A 16,824-nucleotide genomic window follows, 5' to 3' on the forward strand; every position below is an offset into this window, starting at 1 on the left:
ACATTTTTCATGAAATAGATTTTTTGTCTTATCTTTTCCTTGTGACAAGTTGATGCAGCTGTCATGTTGTGCTTGTACTTGAAGGTAGCCCAGACAATATCAGTTGGAAATCCATGACATGATTTATAATGTAAATAGGTTAAAGCTGTTCTTGTTTTGGGTCTTTCTTTCCAGCTCTTGCAATAGTTCTGCAGTTACTGTAGTGGAGCTTGGACATGTTGGAGTCCACTAGAAGGCTAATTGTCCCGAAAGGCACCATCCCCAAACTTACAACAACATCCCTAACTTAGAAGAATACGGAGGAAAAAAACTCAGTTACGACCAAAAAGTCAAATCATTTGACAGTGTTCACATCCTTTGCCAGGTGTTGCTGTTTTGGTTAGCCGTAGGGTTGAAATTGATTGCGTAGGTTTGTCTACAAAAGCTTCTATACATTCAACTAAATACGCTTCCATCCAGCCAATTCTCATACGGCTCGTACTGATTAGATTCGTGAATAACTGGAGCCTGTGCTGTCTGACAACCTGGACTGGTTGCCACACCATCGTAGACATCAAAATCCCTTCAGTTTTTAAAGTGCGACTGTCATGAAATGCATGATTTTTATTAATGAAAAAAAGGCAGGCGGAATGGACCCATCCTTTTTTTTTCATCATGCAACATGATTTTGACGTCCATGGCTTTTTGTCACTCCCACCATGAAAATCCTCTCGAGGGATTTGTTTTCGAGAAGAAGCAGGAAGTGACATTAGTAGCAGATGCCCACTCAAGCGGTCTCGTATGTTTCTACTAGTTTTACCTGCTGGAAGGTAGCTCTTCGTTCGCCGGCTCGTTGTATTGCTGGATATTGTTTGAACACTCGGAAGGATGGATTCATTCTTCATACTTTGCAAAAAGACCCGGTTCGTTGTGAAAAATCGATTGCACAGGTGCAAAGGGCGAGAGCTTCGTGGGTTCCAAATGACAGGTTGGTGTGTATACCGCTACTGAAAAAATTAATAGTTTCGGGGGTGGGCGGGTGTGGGGGACGTAATCCTCTCAGAATGTAACAAAAGATCTGCGCAGGTAAGTCAGGGGGGCTAAGTGTGTAGATGTACCTGTCAGCGCCGAGCACGGCTTCGGCTGGGCTGCCTCATACATACTGTCTGGGAGTCTGTTGTTAGTTAGAAGTGATCCGCATATCATCTAAATATGGCTCCAAACGATAGGGTAATATTGCCCCGGTCACTTCACTTGATTGTGAGATGTTCTCTTCTTTGAAAAGACCTTCCGTATCCCATAGTATGTGGGACAGCGTGTTTTCAATGGCGCATGTCAGGGGTGACATCACGGGCAGGAGATGCAGCCAATATGGTGACCACTTGGATGTCGAACTTTGCGCCTGGATGACGCGCTCTCCACTCATATTTATTTTTTCGTACGGACATTGAAGTGAATAAACTTATATCTATTTTTCATTACAATATCTATTTTATAATGTCTATTAGCATGACACTTGACCTTGAAGGTGTAATCCTTCAGCCAGTGAGTGACTCAGAGAAAGATCTGAATATGCATTACACAATGAAAAGGAGGAGTCTAATTTTTCAGACTATATGAAAATGGAAATTTACCAGCTGCAGGTAGATACATTCAAACTACATCTCTCTCTTTAATACTGATAAATTCACGTGGCTCTCTACCCAAGGTTATTCTTATTACCAGTTTCACATAACTGTCAGCAATGGTATTTCTTGATTATGAACCTCTACGGACCTCTCCTCTTTCTTTAAAAAAAACAAAAGCAAATGGACAGGCCTTTCTCCTGTTTCCAAGTGACGAATGAAGAATGTGTCCTTCGAGTGCTTAAAAAGGCAGACGGAGGATGCTCAGTGTGGAGCAGGCGAGCGCCCTTGTTAATTCAACACGTTGCGGCAGCTTAGTGCGAGCAAAGAGAAGCTTTGAGGGAAGATGAAAAGGTCGCGGTGATTGTAAGAGACTGATTAAGGTCGGGGGTGAGCAGGACGTTGGGGACTGACGACGAGATGCAACAGCTTTCCTAGAAGGGAAATATCTCTCCTTTTTGTTCATATCGTGTCACTTTTACACACTACAGTACTTGCAGATGAGTGAGGTAAATTGCAAATGAGCTGTGACTTTTAAAGGTGACATATCCTGCATCCGTCTCTCCATTTTCTACACTGCTTACCCTCATTAAGCTCGTGCTGGACCTGGAGCCTAGCCTAGCCTAGCCTAACCGACTATAGAAAAGAAATGAGGTACACCCTGGAAGGGGAGCCAGCCAATCACAGGGCACATACTGTATAGACAAATATTTATGCTCACGTTCACACCTAAATGGCTCTTTGTAGGTTTCCTTAGGAACACTAAGATTTAAGATGAAAAAATGGATACAGTCGACTCGAATCGAAGCCTGTTGGGCAGAGACTTCCTGTAATACACTACCACTTCCTGTTCCTCTTCTCACCTGTTCCCTTCTTGCAGACGTAGGGCAGGTTGTAGTTGCACGGCACGTCGTTCCATTTGGCGTTCTCGTGGGCGATCATCACCACGCAGTCCTCACCGCCTGCGAAGAAGTTGTCTGGCTGGTTGGAGCGCCAGTTCTCGTATTGCTGCACACAAGTGTCAACAGACGTGAGACTAATCAAAAAGAAGTCACTTCATTTCACAGATAATTTGCCATGCGACGGATCCCGTAGTTCCCAAATATTGCGCTGTGGCACATTAGTCTGCATTCGGTCTGCTGTGGGGAAATGATCTCATTTAACTTAATTGGTCTGAACATTTGTATTTATTTACTGCAAATCATGTTCTTCCATGACACAATTAAAGGTCCCCGTACTTTGGGTATTTAGAGTTCCAGTGAGTCCCTCTCTAACATGAACTTAGTATAAAAGTGGCACTTATTTAAAAAAAAAAACACTTCGGCTTTATCATACGATTGTCCAGAAAAGATCCCTCTCACAGCTACTCCTGTTTGACCCAGTTTCGTATCCGCTTTGTCCATATTTGGCTAACACCCTCCCCTTTCCTCGGATTGCTTGCTTTTGCGTAGAAGACAAACTTGTTAGAGCGCAAGTGTTTCCTATGTTCACATCGGTGGCTCGGGTGTGGACAGGGAAGGCGGAGAGCTACGCGAGTGACCTTGATAAGCGCGAAAAATTCAAATAACCAAAAATACTTCCGTTCAGAGAATGTGAAGCAATTTTAATTCATATTTCACGTTTACTTAGGCACCATTGAGGCAATATTTAATCTCAAATACAGTCCTAGAAAAAAAGATGGTTTGGCAAAATATGTCCCATTCATCCATTTTCTTTGGCGCTTATCCTCACAAGGGTCGCGGGAGTGCTGGAGCCTATCTGAGCTGTCATTATGGAGGAGGCGGAGTCCACCCTGAACTGGTTGCCAGCCAATCGCAGGGCACATCAAGACAAACAGCCACACTCACAATCACACCTACGGGCAATTTAGAGTGTCCAATTAATGTTGCATGTTTTTGGGATGTGGGAGGAAACCGGAGTGCCCGGAGGAAAACCCAAGCAGGCACGGGGAGAACACGCAAACTCCACGCAGGCGGGGCCGGGATCGAACCCGGGTCCTCAGAACTGTGAGGCCAACGCTTTACCAGCTGATCCACTGTGTCGCCTAAAATATGTCCCCTCCATCTAAAACAATGAAAAATTAAATGGTCTTAAATTAGATACTGTGAGAAGCTACAATCATCCTGTGTATCCACAATGTTGTCATTCATAAAAAAGAAAAGCAGCTCTTTGTTCAACTCTGCAGGCTCAATACATTAGCGGGTAAATTGCGCCAATATCATCGTGATTTCAGAATAGAGCATACACTTTTTGTTCTATACTTTTTTGGGTGATGTCGGCGTTCTTGAAGTGGTTGATGATGTGAATAACAAAGAAAAAGTGCTCACCAGGTCCATCTTGTCGGTCCACTGAAAGTCATCCTCCACCGTGCGATCATTTAAGCCGATCCAGGTGTTGTCGTGACTGATACCTGAGCAGGAAAAGCATAAATATGGACCATCAGTCTTACTCATACATCCATTTCTGTTGTGCTTATCCTCATTAGGTCAAGGTGGAACCTATCCCAACTTACTTTGGAATAACCTGGACTGGTTGCCAGCCAATCACAGGGCTCATATAGACAAGTGTCCACACTCAGACCGATGGACAATTTAGAGCAGAGTTGTCAACCTCAAGGCTGGGGGCCACATCTGGCCCGCCACATGATTTTATGTGCCCCACAAAGCCAAAACTAGAGTGTCAATTTCCATGACTCTTCTAAAAAAATCTGTACCAAAATTTCAAATTGTCATATATAGATATTGCAAGCATTTTTGTGTTACCAAACGTGAATCATTGAAAAAACACATTACCCTTGATTTCTCATTCCAAAACTAGTTCATAAATTGATGATGTAAATATGATGAGATGATTACATATTTTTGTTCCACAGTGTTAATGGCCCTCCCAGGGAAACTGGAACGACAACGTGGCCCGCGAGAAAATTGTGTTTGACGCCTTTGATTTAGAGTCTTCAATGAACATAACATGTTTTTGGAACGTGTGAGGAAGAGCACAAAAAATGGGGACTACATACAAACTCCAGAGAGGAAGGTCAGACCCGGGGTTCGAACCATGAAGCTAACAGCTGTGAGGCAAACATTCTAGTCACTAGGACACCGTGCAGCTTACTCAGAGTTAGAGAAATTATAATACTCACAGTTAGAGAAATTATAATTGGATAGTGTACCTTAAATCCAGTCAATCCAAGGCACTCCAGATTCAAGATCTACTGGGAGTTGGTGATATTGGATCAAATTATGACACCCTAAAATAATTCAATTCCATGTTTTTAACAGATGAGGAATTCTATCAAGCCTTTTCATTCTGTGTCCTGTTTATTTTATTGAAGAGACTTTTCATCCACTATCCCTTAAGCACTTTGTGGCCTTTATCTGTGAAAGGTGTAGTTAAAATAAAGATTTCTTACTAGATACTTTTTGCAGCTTAAATCCACTTGAACTCAGCTCAAGTTAATATTGACTTATTTTCTTTTTTTGGTCACACGCTTTAGCTGCACGATGTTTGTGGCTTTTTAAAAATGGATTAAAGGATTATGTGCCATATTTTTTACAAGGATAAACACAAACCTTTGCATGTACTTTAGTGCACTGCAGAACAAAGTGGTCATTTTAATGTACACACAGAATATTCTCCTTTTAACAATCTAACGCAGGTGTGTCAAAAAAAAAAGAGTTATGTTTGCCCTTAGACATTATAACTATAACATATATAACATATATCTTTACATGGTGGCCTTTGCATTCAATAATTATCAATATTTACCATAACGGATAATGTGAAATCAGAAGGGAAAAATAGTGAAAAGATTTGTCTGATTTCAGCAGGTAACGTGTTATGGTTTATGGGTTCTTTGGGGGTGGGGGGTCTCACACATGGTGACATTTAAGCTAGGGCCGTCATTGTAATCGCTCAAATTTCAAAGGGGGAAAATCGTTTTAAGAATCCAGCGCCGCTGAAGAAAAGACAAGAACACACCGTTCACGAGTTACGAATTATTTGCGCGCGCTCGCGGGCACACCGGCAGTGGCTGCAATCCCGCGGCCTCACACTGACATGTAACCTTAGATGTCAAAAGTTGAAACTATGGCGAAATATTTACCTCGGGAAAGTAAAGAAAAGACTTATTTCTCCTTTGCCTACAACTGGGGATGGGACAAGCAAACAGAAGCACAGTGAAGCAACATTTCTGCTCAACAAGTGTCTGTATTTTGATAACATTTTAGACATTTTTTAATTAATTATTGATTCCACGTGCCACCGGGTGAAGCGTTGGCCTCACAGTTCTGAGGTCCCGGGTTCAATCCCGGATCTGCCTGTGTGGCGTTTGCATGTTCTCCTTGTGCCTGTGTGGGTTTCCTCGGGGTACTCCGGTTTCCTCCCACATCCCAAAAACATGTAACATTAATTAGACATTGTAAATTGCCCCTAGGTGTGATTGTGAGTGCAGCTTTGGATCCGTGTGCCCTTTGATTGGCTGAAGACCAGTTCAGTGTGTACCCCGCCTCCTTCACATTGACAGCTGGGGTAGGCTCAACCACTCCCCACGACCCTCATGAAGATAAGCGGCAAAGAAAATAGATGGATGGATGTTGATTCCCCAAAATAAAACTTTGAACTGATAACATTTAGTCATAATTGCACTATTACAAGGGTTAAAAGCCATGATACCAACATAGCTATGGTGACAACCGACACCTTGTTTACAGTACTAACGCTAGCTTAGCATTGTTAGCGCTGCTACTTTATTGATGCTGGACAGCATTTTGTTTTGTGAATAATTATCACACATTGATCACATCTCACTATAATTGATGTTTTCCATTACGAATGTGAATGTGCAAGTTAGTGAACGGCACAGCTTTGTTGAAAGACTCGAGGCCGAGGATGTGATTAGTGAAGTGAGGCTACATTCAAAACTTGCTAGCAGTTTTAACAGCAAAATTGCGCTTTCAACCGACGGGCCACATAAATAGACGTAGCGGGCCACATTCACTTTGCGAACCTTGAGTTCTCTCTCACTCCTTAGTGTGATGACTTTTTTTTTGTTTATACGTGAAAGCAAAAATGTCAGCTGTGACGTTTTGCGCAGGAGGGGGCTTAATCCCATTGTGTGCCGTCTCCACATCACGCTGCATCTGATTAGCATCATCAGCGGGCCCATTAATCTTCCTAATGACACTGACCTCCTTATTGCAGGGGTGGAGATGGAGAGTCCGGAGGCGGTTAAATGCTTTTTATTTTGTTGTCGTACGTGCGTGGAAGAAAGAGCCGAGGATCTTGGGCATGCATACATCAAGCTTTTTCCCCGTCTTAAAATAGAGTGCGAAAATGTGCCGGTTGCGCTTGCATCGTAGCCACTGCGGACACACGCTATCGATTTGCTTTGCACAAAGGAAATCAGCTCACCTGTTTCCAGACAAATCACACTGACACGGAACATGACAGCAGATTAAACGCTGTGTCACAGACGCTTACATCAGCGCCAAAGCGGCCGTGAACACACTCTTCGAAGTGTTTTTCCGGGAAATAATAAAGCTCGGAGCCTCGAAAAAGCGCGCCAGGAGGACAACAGACTTTAGACATTTTTCGCCAAGATAAATTAGGAGCAGATGTTGGGCGTTGTTAAGGTTACGAAGGGGTAGAACATTTTCAATGCTTCTGGTGTATTTTCATGGGAATTCAAGATGGTGGATTTGAGAAATATTCCAAATTTGTAACTATTGTGGTACTTTATGGGAATTACAGTGAATGAGAATTGAGGCCGCTCTGGTGATTGAAAGAACAAGATTACAGATACAAGCGGTTGAAGTGAGTTTCTTCCGGAGCCCTTTGAGATAGCACAAGCATTTATTCAGGACGCCTCCCTGGTGAGGTGTTCCATGCACGTCCCATGTCGATGTAAGAGCTGGACGAAGTGGCTGGGGAGAGGGAAGTCTGTCCCTGATTAGAACCTGACGTCGGCGAAATGGAAGAAAACGGACAGATGAGTATTGCGGCTGTTCCATAAGAATGACACAAGTGCAGACCTGCCTCCATGTTGTGTTGAAAGCAGTTGTTGCTCTCAGAAAAATGTTTAACATGTCACACCAGGGCGGCACGGTGGATCATCTGGTAAAGCGTTGGCCTCACAATTCTGAGGTGCTGGGTTCAATCCTGGACCTGCCTGTGTGGAGCTTCCATGTTCTCCCCGTGCCAACATTAATTGGACACTCTAAATTGCCCCTAGGTGTGATTGTGAGTGCGACAGTTTGTCTCCATGTGCCCTGCGATTGGCTGGCAACCAGTTCAGGGTGTGCCCCGCCTCCTGCCCGTTGACAGCTAGGATAGGCTCCGGCACTCCGCGCGACCCTTGTGAGGATAAACGGCAAAAAAAATGGATGGATGTCAGACCAGATGCTGACTATGACATGTTAAAGTTAAAGCAAAGTTCTCCCTGACTCAATTCTGAGTAAAAAGATGTGAAAATGCCAGATCTACCATTGTGGCTAGGATTATATAAAATATATGCTATTTTAATTATAACCTCATGTAATCTTTTGGTTTTAATGTGAGGATAAGAAAGTAGACCTTGTTCCTCTTTCTTTGTATTATCAGTTCATTGTTAGAAAAAGCAAGATGTCAGGGTTTAGGGGGAGCGAGTTGCATAAGGCAGATGATAACTGCCTGTACATGACCTTATCTATGAAGAAATAGGCACACAGTTCTTACATCAGGTTCCATATGAATGGTCTCCCTGGATGCAAGGTTTTATCAAATTGTATGCCTCGTTCTCCAGTTGCTCCTTTTTTTTTTGTCTATTAATCGGTTGACATTTTTCCCTTGACAACGAGGTAACAGTGGAACAGTGGTTCCATGATACAACAACAGAAATGCAAAGTGTCACTGCTGGCACGCTTCTCCTGCCGTGTTGTGTTAAAAGCAAATTGTAGTAGTATTTTTTCCCCCCGTTGACGTCATCTAAATACCTGATCCCAGAATGCCGCTAAGTTGAGTAAAGTGCACAATTCTGGCAACTTCCTGGTTTCGCTGCGTTCTGTGGAAGAGGCAGACGAATGTCGATTCCTTTGTTTTGGCTCCGATAAGCCAATTTGACAGGACCTCTGAGTAAAAGAGAGCGGCGCCAACTGGCCGCATTAGATTCCACTCACTCATCTCCTCCTGATGATTCCAATCAGTGACATTTAGAGGGCAACGGCATTTGAAAGCGGCCCAACTACCCGGGAATGCAAAGCAGCTTTCGCCAAACTTATCTACCTCATTTCGACTTTCTCGCTCACCTCCGATGAAGTTCTGCTCGGCCACGCTGTGGATGCTGGCCAGGTGGCCGCTCTGCTCCCTGCAGTCTTTCTCGGCGTCCTCCCACGTGTGCCGGCGGCTGAAGTAGCGGTAGCAGTGGCCGTGGAACTTCCGCCACGCGTGCTCACAGCCTTCCGTGTCTGCCGGGGGCACAAAACGGGAAAGTGAAAAATCTTCCATCAAGATCCAGTCAACAAAGTCGGAAGGTGTATTAAAAATCGATAATCGGAAGCCCTCCAGTTAACCTCCTTTCCCTTCCTGTCATCTTGCTTTTAAAGTTTTATAACACACAAATCTGAATACAAATACAAAAAAAAGCAAAATAAAATGTGAAATTCAGTTGAAATAGACAATTAAATAGGATGAATAAAAATTATGGCATGAATTAACAAATAAATAATCTGATGAACTATTATAAAATGAGTGCTGAAAATAGCTGGAGTAAAATACAGAAATAAACAAATAAAAAGTGGTAAAATATGAAAAAAGACGGTGGAACAATGGGCAACTGGTTAGAACGTCTGCCTCACAGTTCTGAGAACCAAAAGGTTCAAATCCTTTCTGTAGAGCTCGTGCACCTACGTCATAAAATCACGAGACTCGCCATATTGCCGGTCAAACAAAGCATTGTTGCAAGTTAAATCCGTTGAGACGAAACAAAAATATGTCTTATACCGTTAAACATTTAGAAGGTGATAATAAACAAAGGTACGTGGAAAAATGAGAGACACTTGGCATAGAGGACCCATATTTAATGCCGAAGTCTATGTTTTCACCGATAAAAAAGTGGACCGTTAACCCGCTTCCGCTTGTCTTGGACTACTGGATCTACACATGGATCTGGTGAGTAAGTTGGCAAGATTTACACGGAAGAGTTTGGAGGCGTATAAAAGTCTGGACGCATGCAAGTACTTTGTTGCTGGATCTCCTCTCAATCAAGAATAAATCCCACATAGTGATGGACCCACTCAGGTTTTTTTCAATACAAATACTGAAATAAGTGACCCCTGGTTTTACACAAACTCGCATTCATTAACTATGATTAAAAAAAAAAGAGGACGGGGAGTCGGCTCCTCTGTACGAGTACGAGTAAAAAAACACCTGAATGAAATAAAGCTGAATGTACCATAATTAACTTGAACCATGAATGAACCAGAAAATTGCTGGACATGTTTTTTTTCCACATTTGTAAAGAGTTTGGCTTTGGCAGAGGTCTGTGCTCTACTGAGTGACATTCTAGTTATATAACGTAATTATAGGACAGTATAACTAATATTATTGAAGCCAGCATCTAACAAAGGTATGTGTATTAACTCTACGATGACACCCAAAATGTTTTCCTATCCGGTGTCACATATTAGAGCAGAATATCGATTACAGCTGCCTCGGGAAGGCTTTGTGCCTTTGTCACTGTTTGACTTTCAGCCGAGGGCGGAGGCAACCTGCCGTGACGCAGCCTGGTCCAGTGAAAGGTTCTTTTCATCTTTTCAAATGACAGCACTGCTTGAAGTGGGAAAGTGACTTGGTAATTAAGACCTGTCACCACGCACGGACGCCCATCCCCGCTCGGATGTGACGCGTGTGTAGCGCGCTCCAAATCTGCGCACATCTGATGCACTTTGGGCTCCGTGCGTCAAACATTTCTGATCTCATTGCAGCTCGCAGAAGGTTTTTGGCCAGACAAATCCGAAGCGACACTGGGAAAGTGGGGAATTGCAAATGGGGTCCGTATGGGGCCCTGCTCAGTATGCATAGTTCGCAGTTTAGCTGAGGGAATGAATAGCAGAATACCAGAACACTTTTCAATTCCATGCAGCGCTCATGCAGATTTGAGCAGTCGGTTTTTTATACAGTATTGAAATGCAGGTGGTCAATTTGCAAAAAAAAAAAAAAATTTAGCGCCTGCAAAGCACATCAATAACATTTACAGCGGCCTGGTTAAGCTTCAGTTCTTCTATTGTAAACCCAGTAGTCTGAATGCTTGAACAAACCTGCAGTCTGGATGCTGTAACACAAACATACAGTGGGAATAAAATGTCTACACACCCCTGTTGAAATGACAGCTTCAGAGAGAGAAAGGGTGGCTTTTGCGGTATTAAGCATTTGTCACGAACTTGTGAGCACACCGACCACGGGCATAACCCCTGGCCCTCAACCCTGTGACTTGACTTGTCTTCCTTATTTTTAAAGAAGTGTTGGTATAACAGTGAAATAACAGTTTAAAGTTAAATTTCTTGGAAGGCCATGGGTGAGGGGTAGGCTCAGGCACGCTCGTGACCCGAATAGGAAAAAGTCCTCTAGAAAAGACTTGAATGGATAGATTATCTTCCACTTGTATTACTTTTCCCATGAACAGTGCAAAGAGGAGGACTCATACGAGGTGCCATAGCAGAAGTCAGTTCCGAAAAATAGAGCTTAATAAACGGGTTGGGGTCGGTACACGGGCAGGCAATCAGCAAAGGCAACAGCGTCAAGAGCGCAAAGCAAAAGAAAAGGTCGATAATCAAAACAGAGTATAGGCTTGCTATGTGTCAATGACGTGGAATATAAAGGAGGCTCGAGGAGGAATACGACGATGTGATGCAAAGTTATATCCACAAAGAATGAGACTGTTCTATCCACTGGGTAATCTGGGAAACTGAGGTACTGGGGGGATGAATTCAGGAGCAGGTAAGCACAAGGCAATTGGGAAGCTACCAACCACAACACAAAAACATGACAACTTTAATGCTCTGGTTGCAAAAACAAAAAATGTAAGCAAAGCTACGTAGGGGTTCGTTTTTGTCGTACACCTCATACACAAGGTTACTCAATGTGCTTTACGTGATCAAAAAGGATTTGAAATTCAAGGAAATAAAACAGGCGGCACGGTGGATCAGGTGGTAAAACGTTGGCCTCACAGTTCTGAGGTCCCGGGTTTGATCCCGGACCCGCCTGCGTGGAGTTTGCATGTTCTCCCCCGTGCCTGCGTGAGTTTCCTCTGGGCAATCCGGTTTCCTCCCACATCCCAAAAACATGCAACATCAATTGGACACTCTCAATTGCCCCTAGGTGTGATTGTGAGTGTGTCTGTTGTCTGTTGCCATGTGACTGTGATTGGCTGGCAACCAGTTCAGGGTGTACTCTGCCTCCTGCCTGTTGACAGCTGGGATAAGCTGCAGCAATCCCTGCGACCCTCGTGAGGCAAAGTGGCAAAGAAAATGGATGGATGGAAATAAAACATTTAATAATGACAAAATGTATATGTATAAAAATGAAAAATTAAAAGTAAAATTAAAAACAGCATGCAGTCCAAGAAATGTCATTAAAAGTGGAAATACTCGAAAAAGCACGGGAAACCATGGCTTTGGAAGCATTCACACTTGCGGCTGACCTCACCTTTGTTGGCAACTTCTTCCATTTGTGTGCAGCATGATAGGTAAATGCTGCTTCACCATGTTTGCTTTGGACTCTGCGCTCCACTATTTGACCTGAGTCAGTCGATCTCAGTGCTCCACTGGGTTTGTATTCCATAAGAATTTCTTTCATGTATTCAGAACCTAAACCATTTAGTGATTTATAGACCAGTAACAGAACTTTAAAATCCATTCTCAAGCTGACTGGAAGCCAGTGTAAGGACTTTAAAATTGGAGTTATATGCTTTGACCTCATTGTTCTGGTCAGAACCCGAGCTGCAGCATTCTGAATGAGCTGCAGTTGTTTAATGCTCTTTCTGGGGAGTCCTGTCGGAAGACCATTACAATATTCAAGTCTACTTGAGATAAAACATGGATGACCTTTTCCTGATCTGCTTGACACATACCAGCCTTCACTCTCGATCTGTTCTTCAGATGGTAAAAGCCAGTTTTTGTGATTGATTTGATATGACTGTTGAAAGTCAGGTCAAAGTTTCGGACTTGGTCTTTGTTTTTTTTAAAGATGTTTAAAAATGTAGCAAGAAGCCAGGCAGGAAAGGAAATGGATTGTACAGACAAAAAAAAAAATACAGAAAAGAGGAAAAGGAAAATCAAGCAGCACGTTTCCTTCCCCCTCAGATCTCCGGCTTAGTCTCCGCTGATTTCTTCTCGCTGTCGCTGACAAGAGGCAGCCTCAGAGCTCCACATCACATCAACCTCTTCAAATATTTAGACATTATTCAACTTGTCTTGCTCTTTTTTTAAAACCCCCCTTCCATCTCTCTGTCACGCTGCGAAGAGAAGCCAGCTCGCGATTAATATTCACACCGAATTTAAACGACAAAAAAAAGACTGATGGGCTCGTTTATCCACATCACTTGTACTTTTTTTTTTAAGCATAAGAAGCATTGTGTGTGTATCTGTGTTGTCAAGCTGAATACGTAGAGCACCAGGCCAAACTCTCTAAATGTGGAAGTACAGCAAATAGGGGTTTGGTTTTGTTGTATTTCAACATTAAGTTACATTAGTGGTTGATTTCATTTTATCCATCCATCAATCCATTTTCTTTGCTGCTTATCCTCACGACAAACAGTCGCACTCACAATCACACCTAGGGGCAATTTAGAGTGTCCAATTAATACTTCAGAGACAACTAATTCACATCCTAACGTGTAACTTGGGCATGTATATGAGCAAATATGGGTTGGTTGGGATAAAAGTTAGAGCAGGAAAAAGACACGCGATGACAGGCCGGCGTCTTCACATCCTCATTAATGTGTCGGCAACACATCGCCGTGTGACGTTACAGCGAGATCTTCCCACCCACCAATGTCACCTGGCAGCATCACACAGTTTTTGAACTTTCAAACTGATTTCCTTTCCTCTAATGTTTCTTGGGATGGAATCTGGCGGCGTCACTAACTTGCCGTTAAATGTTAATCGGGTTGTTTGCATTTGGTTTTGTCGTTCCGGCTCTCATGACTAAAACAAACGCAGCCTTGTTAGCTTGGGCAAACAAACGGAGCTTGCTGACGTTAAGGAGAAAACCCCAAACTTGCGTGGGATGTAGTGTGGGAATGATTTGGAAAGTTGAGACAGGCTGGGAAGACTCTCCAGGCTGCTGTTATTTACTATGTATTAACTGTTGTGTATAAAAGGCACCATTGGGAAATGGGGGGATAATCCAACCCCCAAATTTCTCCCACTTAGGCAGTTTCAGAGCTTTAACCGAGGTGGCAAAGCGCCCGTACGGAAGGGAATAAGTCCCGCTTTGCTGGGTTCGGTATGAAGCCAAATAAATGATCTTCGTTTACGACAGCCGATGCACCATTTTGCAGGATCTTTGTAGTACCTATAAAAGATGGTATTTTTCCTTGTCGCTGCTCTGTACAAAAGAGTCCATGTTGGACTGCTTTTATTTACCCTGCTCATTCTTCTCCCTTCTCTCTTTGAACACGAACTCCAACAACTTCCTGCTAGCAGACGAGGGTAAAGATACTGGGTTACGTTTTAGCCACGCATTTCCGTAAAACTGAGGTTCTGTTTTTGCGACCAGCATAAATACAGCATGGCGTGCAGCACAGACCTGCACGGGGGAGAGTTTTATATATATATATATATATTATATATATATATATATATATATTTTTTTTAACTTTAGCTCACCGCGCAGGCTAACAAACGACAGTACAGGAAAACACGTTGTCAGTGAGTTCCCCCCTATTCTAAGCTCTCGCTTAAGAAATCTTAACAAACATGAGCATGGATGCTGGAGCAAAGAAGAAGTCAAAAATTTATCACTTTCATACGGAATGGGAGGCGGACAACTTTTCCACAATGTGATTTTCGAAGTGCGTTTGCCTCATCTGCCAGTGTAGTGAAATGTGTCGCAACATTTTCGAACTGTTATTGGAAAATACTACCCCGACATTCCACCGAAAAGCAAGCTGAGAATGAGAAACGTGAACGAACTAAAATCCCAATTGGCCGCACAGCAGTCACTTTTCACACAATATAGTTCAACAGTAAAAAGCATAATTTCCGGGTTCATCACATCATCGTTAATAACAAAAAGTCCTTCCAAGACGATCTTTTAAAAAATAAGGCGGAAATATCTTCAATAACATCTCTGCAGTTGTTATGATGTGTGTGTGGAAGGACATCGGAGATTGTGTTTTTCATTGCAGTTGGACGAATCCAGTGACGTGAGTGACACAGGCCAGGGGTGCATTTTCATTCGCATGGTGTTTAGTGATCATCAATGTGAACTCAGATAGTTACAAAAAATGTTTAAAGTTAATTATGTTGTGTAATATTGGCTCATGCGGTTATCCTAGCCACACAAAAGAATCCTCAATATATATATATATATAAAAACCAAACAAACAAACAAAAAAAAAAAAACGCCCCCCATCAATCGCAGAGGCTGGATGCTTGAGAAGTGGATCTTGGGGTAAAAAAAGTCTGGGCACCCCTGTTTTAGTGGAATATTCTCACTGCTCTTGGCTGGTGTGAAAACAGAATGTGAGCAGGCACTCATATTAAATACAGAATGAGCTGATGACTTAAATATGTAGCAGACCTCATATTTATCTGCAACTTGGATTGCGGCTGCAGCAGTGGGATGATTTCAGAGATACAATAATGATAATGTTCATTTAATTGATTTCTTCAGACAGCTTGATGACTGCTCTTCCCATATTTATGAATGGAATACATCTAACATCCACCAAACGTGTACAGGGAGCTCAGAATCTCTCTCGATCAGCGACCTGTGGTTTACAGACTGTGCCAAACTTAGATGTGGTCTCGGGATGCATAGATTTAAACTGACCTCCTCCCACAAAATTTTACCTGAATGGATAGGTTTCCAATTACGTCCTCTTGTGTGTCAAAGAGGTCAGAGAACACAGGTGAAAGGTGAAGCGTGACGTTTTTTTCTATCGTTAATTTATCCGATTGGTCTAAGTACTGTGGCGACGTCATTGGAAACCGATCCATTGGGAGCAAGTCGAATGACAAACCATCATTGCACTTGAATGCCCAGCTTGCTTCTTCCAAATTGGCAAACACGCCCAGTGAGCCTTGAAAAAAAAAAAAAATTAGGATACACCAGTTTTTGGAGGGGAATTGGGTCTCGTATTGTAAATACAGCCTAATACTCAACACTTGCGAGGTGTAGGCGACCACTTCAATACAGTAAAACAAACCACAAATCCACTTACATCAAATGGAATTTTAAGATATTTTAGACATGTTTTTATTTGGCAGAATGGAATGCATTTAAGACTTTTACAGTACGCTGTCACACAGGATTATCGTGTTGGGGGAGATCACCCCACGCCGTATAATTCCCACATTATTAAGTCGGTGTGATGGAAAACTTGATGGCTTCACTGCCAACCTCACCGACGCATTAGCATGCTCGCTTCGAGATACAGTTAAAAGGAAATATTAAGACCTAAAATGTGGAAAATATAGAATAACGGGTTACAATGTAACAGAGATTAGGCGAGGAGGTGCAGAATTGAAAGGGACATTAGAAGGATTCCACACCTCAGGATTAATGAGAGACAAATCCTTTTTTAACACGCCCTTATTTGCTGCTCACGCATTAACAGTCTGCTCTCACAGGAAGTGCAGAGGATGGATTATTGTTCCATTATGCTGCTTTGTTTGGAACAATTTGACAGTTCCAAAAGGGAGTCGCTGGTGGATCAGCTTTAACTATTTTTTTTCCAGTATTTGGGACAGGTCCAAATGTAGTTAGAAGGACATTTGCAAAGTGATTAGGTGGACAGTAGAGTGTGCTAACTCCGGAGTCGGCGTTAGCATGGGGGGGCAGGGGGACGTTGGGACACGTAAACTCCTGAATAAATATTTGATAATATTAGTTTTCTGTCAACAAATAGTCTGCTGATCCATGTGTCATTCCAAAACATGCAAAAGAGTCACATGTACACTTCACGCTGCGCTCTTGTGCGTAGGTGAGAGATAACACACACGTTCAACAATAGGTGTTGTTA

At 42.8% G+C, this 16,824-nt stretch overlaps 1 protein-coding gene across 9 annotated transcripts in view; it reads right to left on the reverse strand.

Moving 5' to 3' along the window:
* The window catches only part of ncanb (neurocan b), a 190,551-nt gene that overhangs the window by 9,475 nt on the left and 164,252 nt on the right, over window positions 1-16,824 (reverse strand). For all 9 annotated transcript variants that reach the window (XM_061825960.1, XM_061825961.1, XM_061825958.1 and 6 more), the window contains 3 exons: window positions 8,885-9,043; window positions 3,932-4,014; window positions 2,468-2,612 (listed from right to left, as the gene is read on the reverse strand). In XM_061825960.1, coding sequence (XP_061681944.1) covers window positions 2,468-2,612; window positions 3,932-4,014; window positions 8,885-9,043 — 387 coding nt within the window. The remainder of the gene's footprint in view (window positions 1-2,467; window positions 2,613-3,931; window positions 4,015-8,884; window positions 9,044-16,824) is intronic.

This window comes from Syngnathoides biaculeatus, chromosome 7 (assembly GCF_019802595.1).
Source record: "Syngnathoides biaculeatus isolate LvHL_M chromosome 7, ASM1980259v1, whole genome shotgun sequence".
NCBI classification, from domain to species: Eukaryota; Metazoa; Chordata; class Actinopteri; order Syngnathiformes; family Syngnathidae; genus Syngnathoides; species Syngnathoides biaculeatus.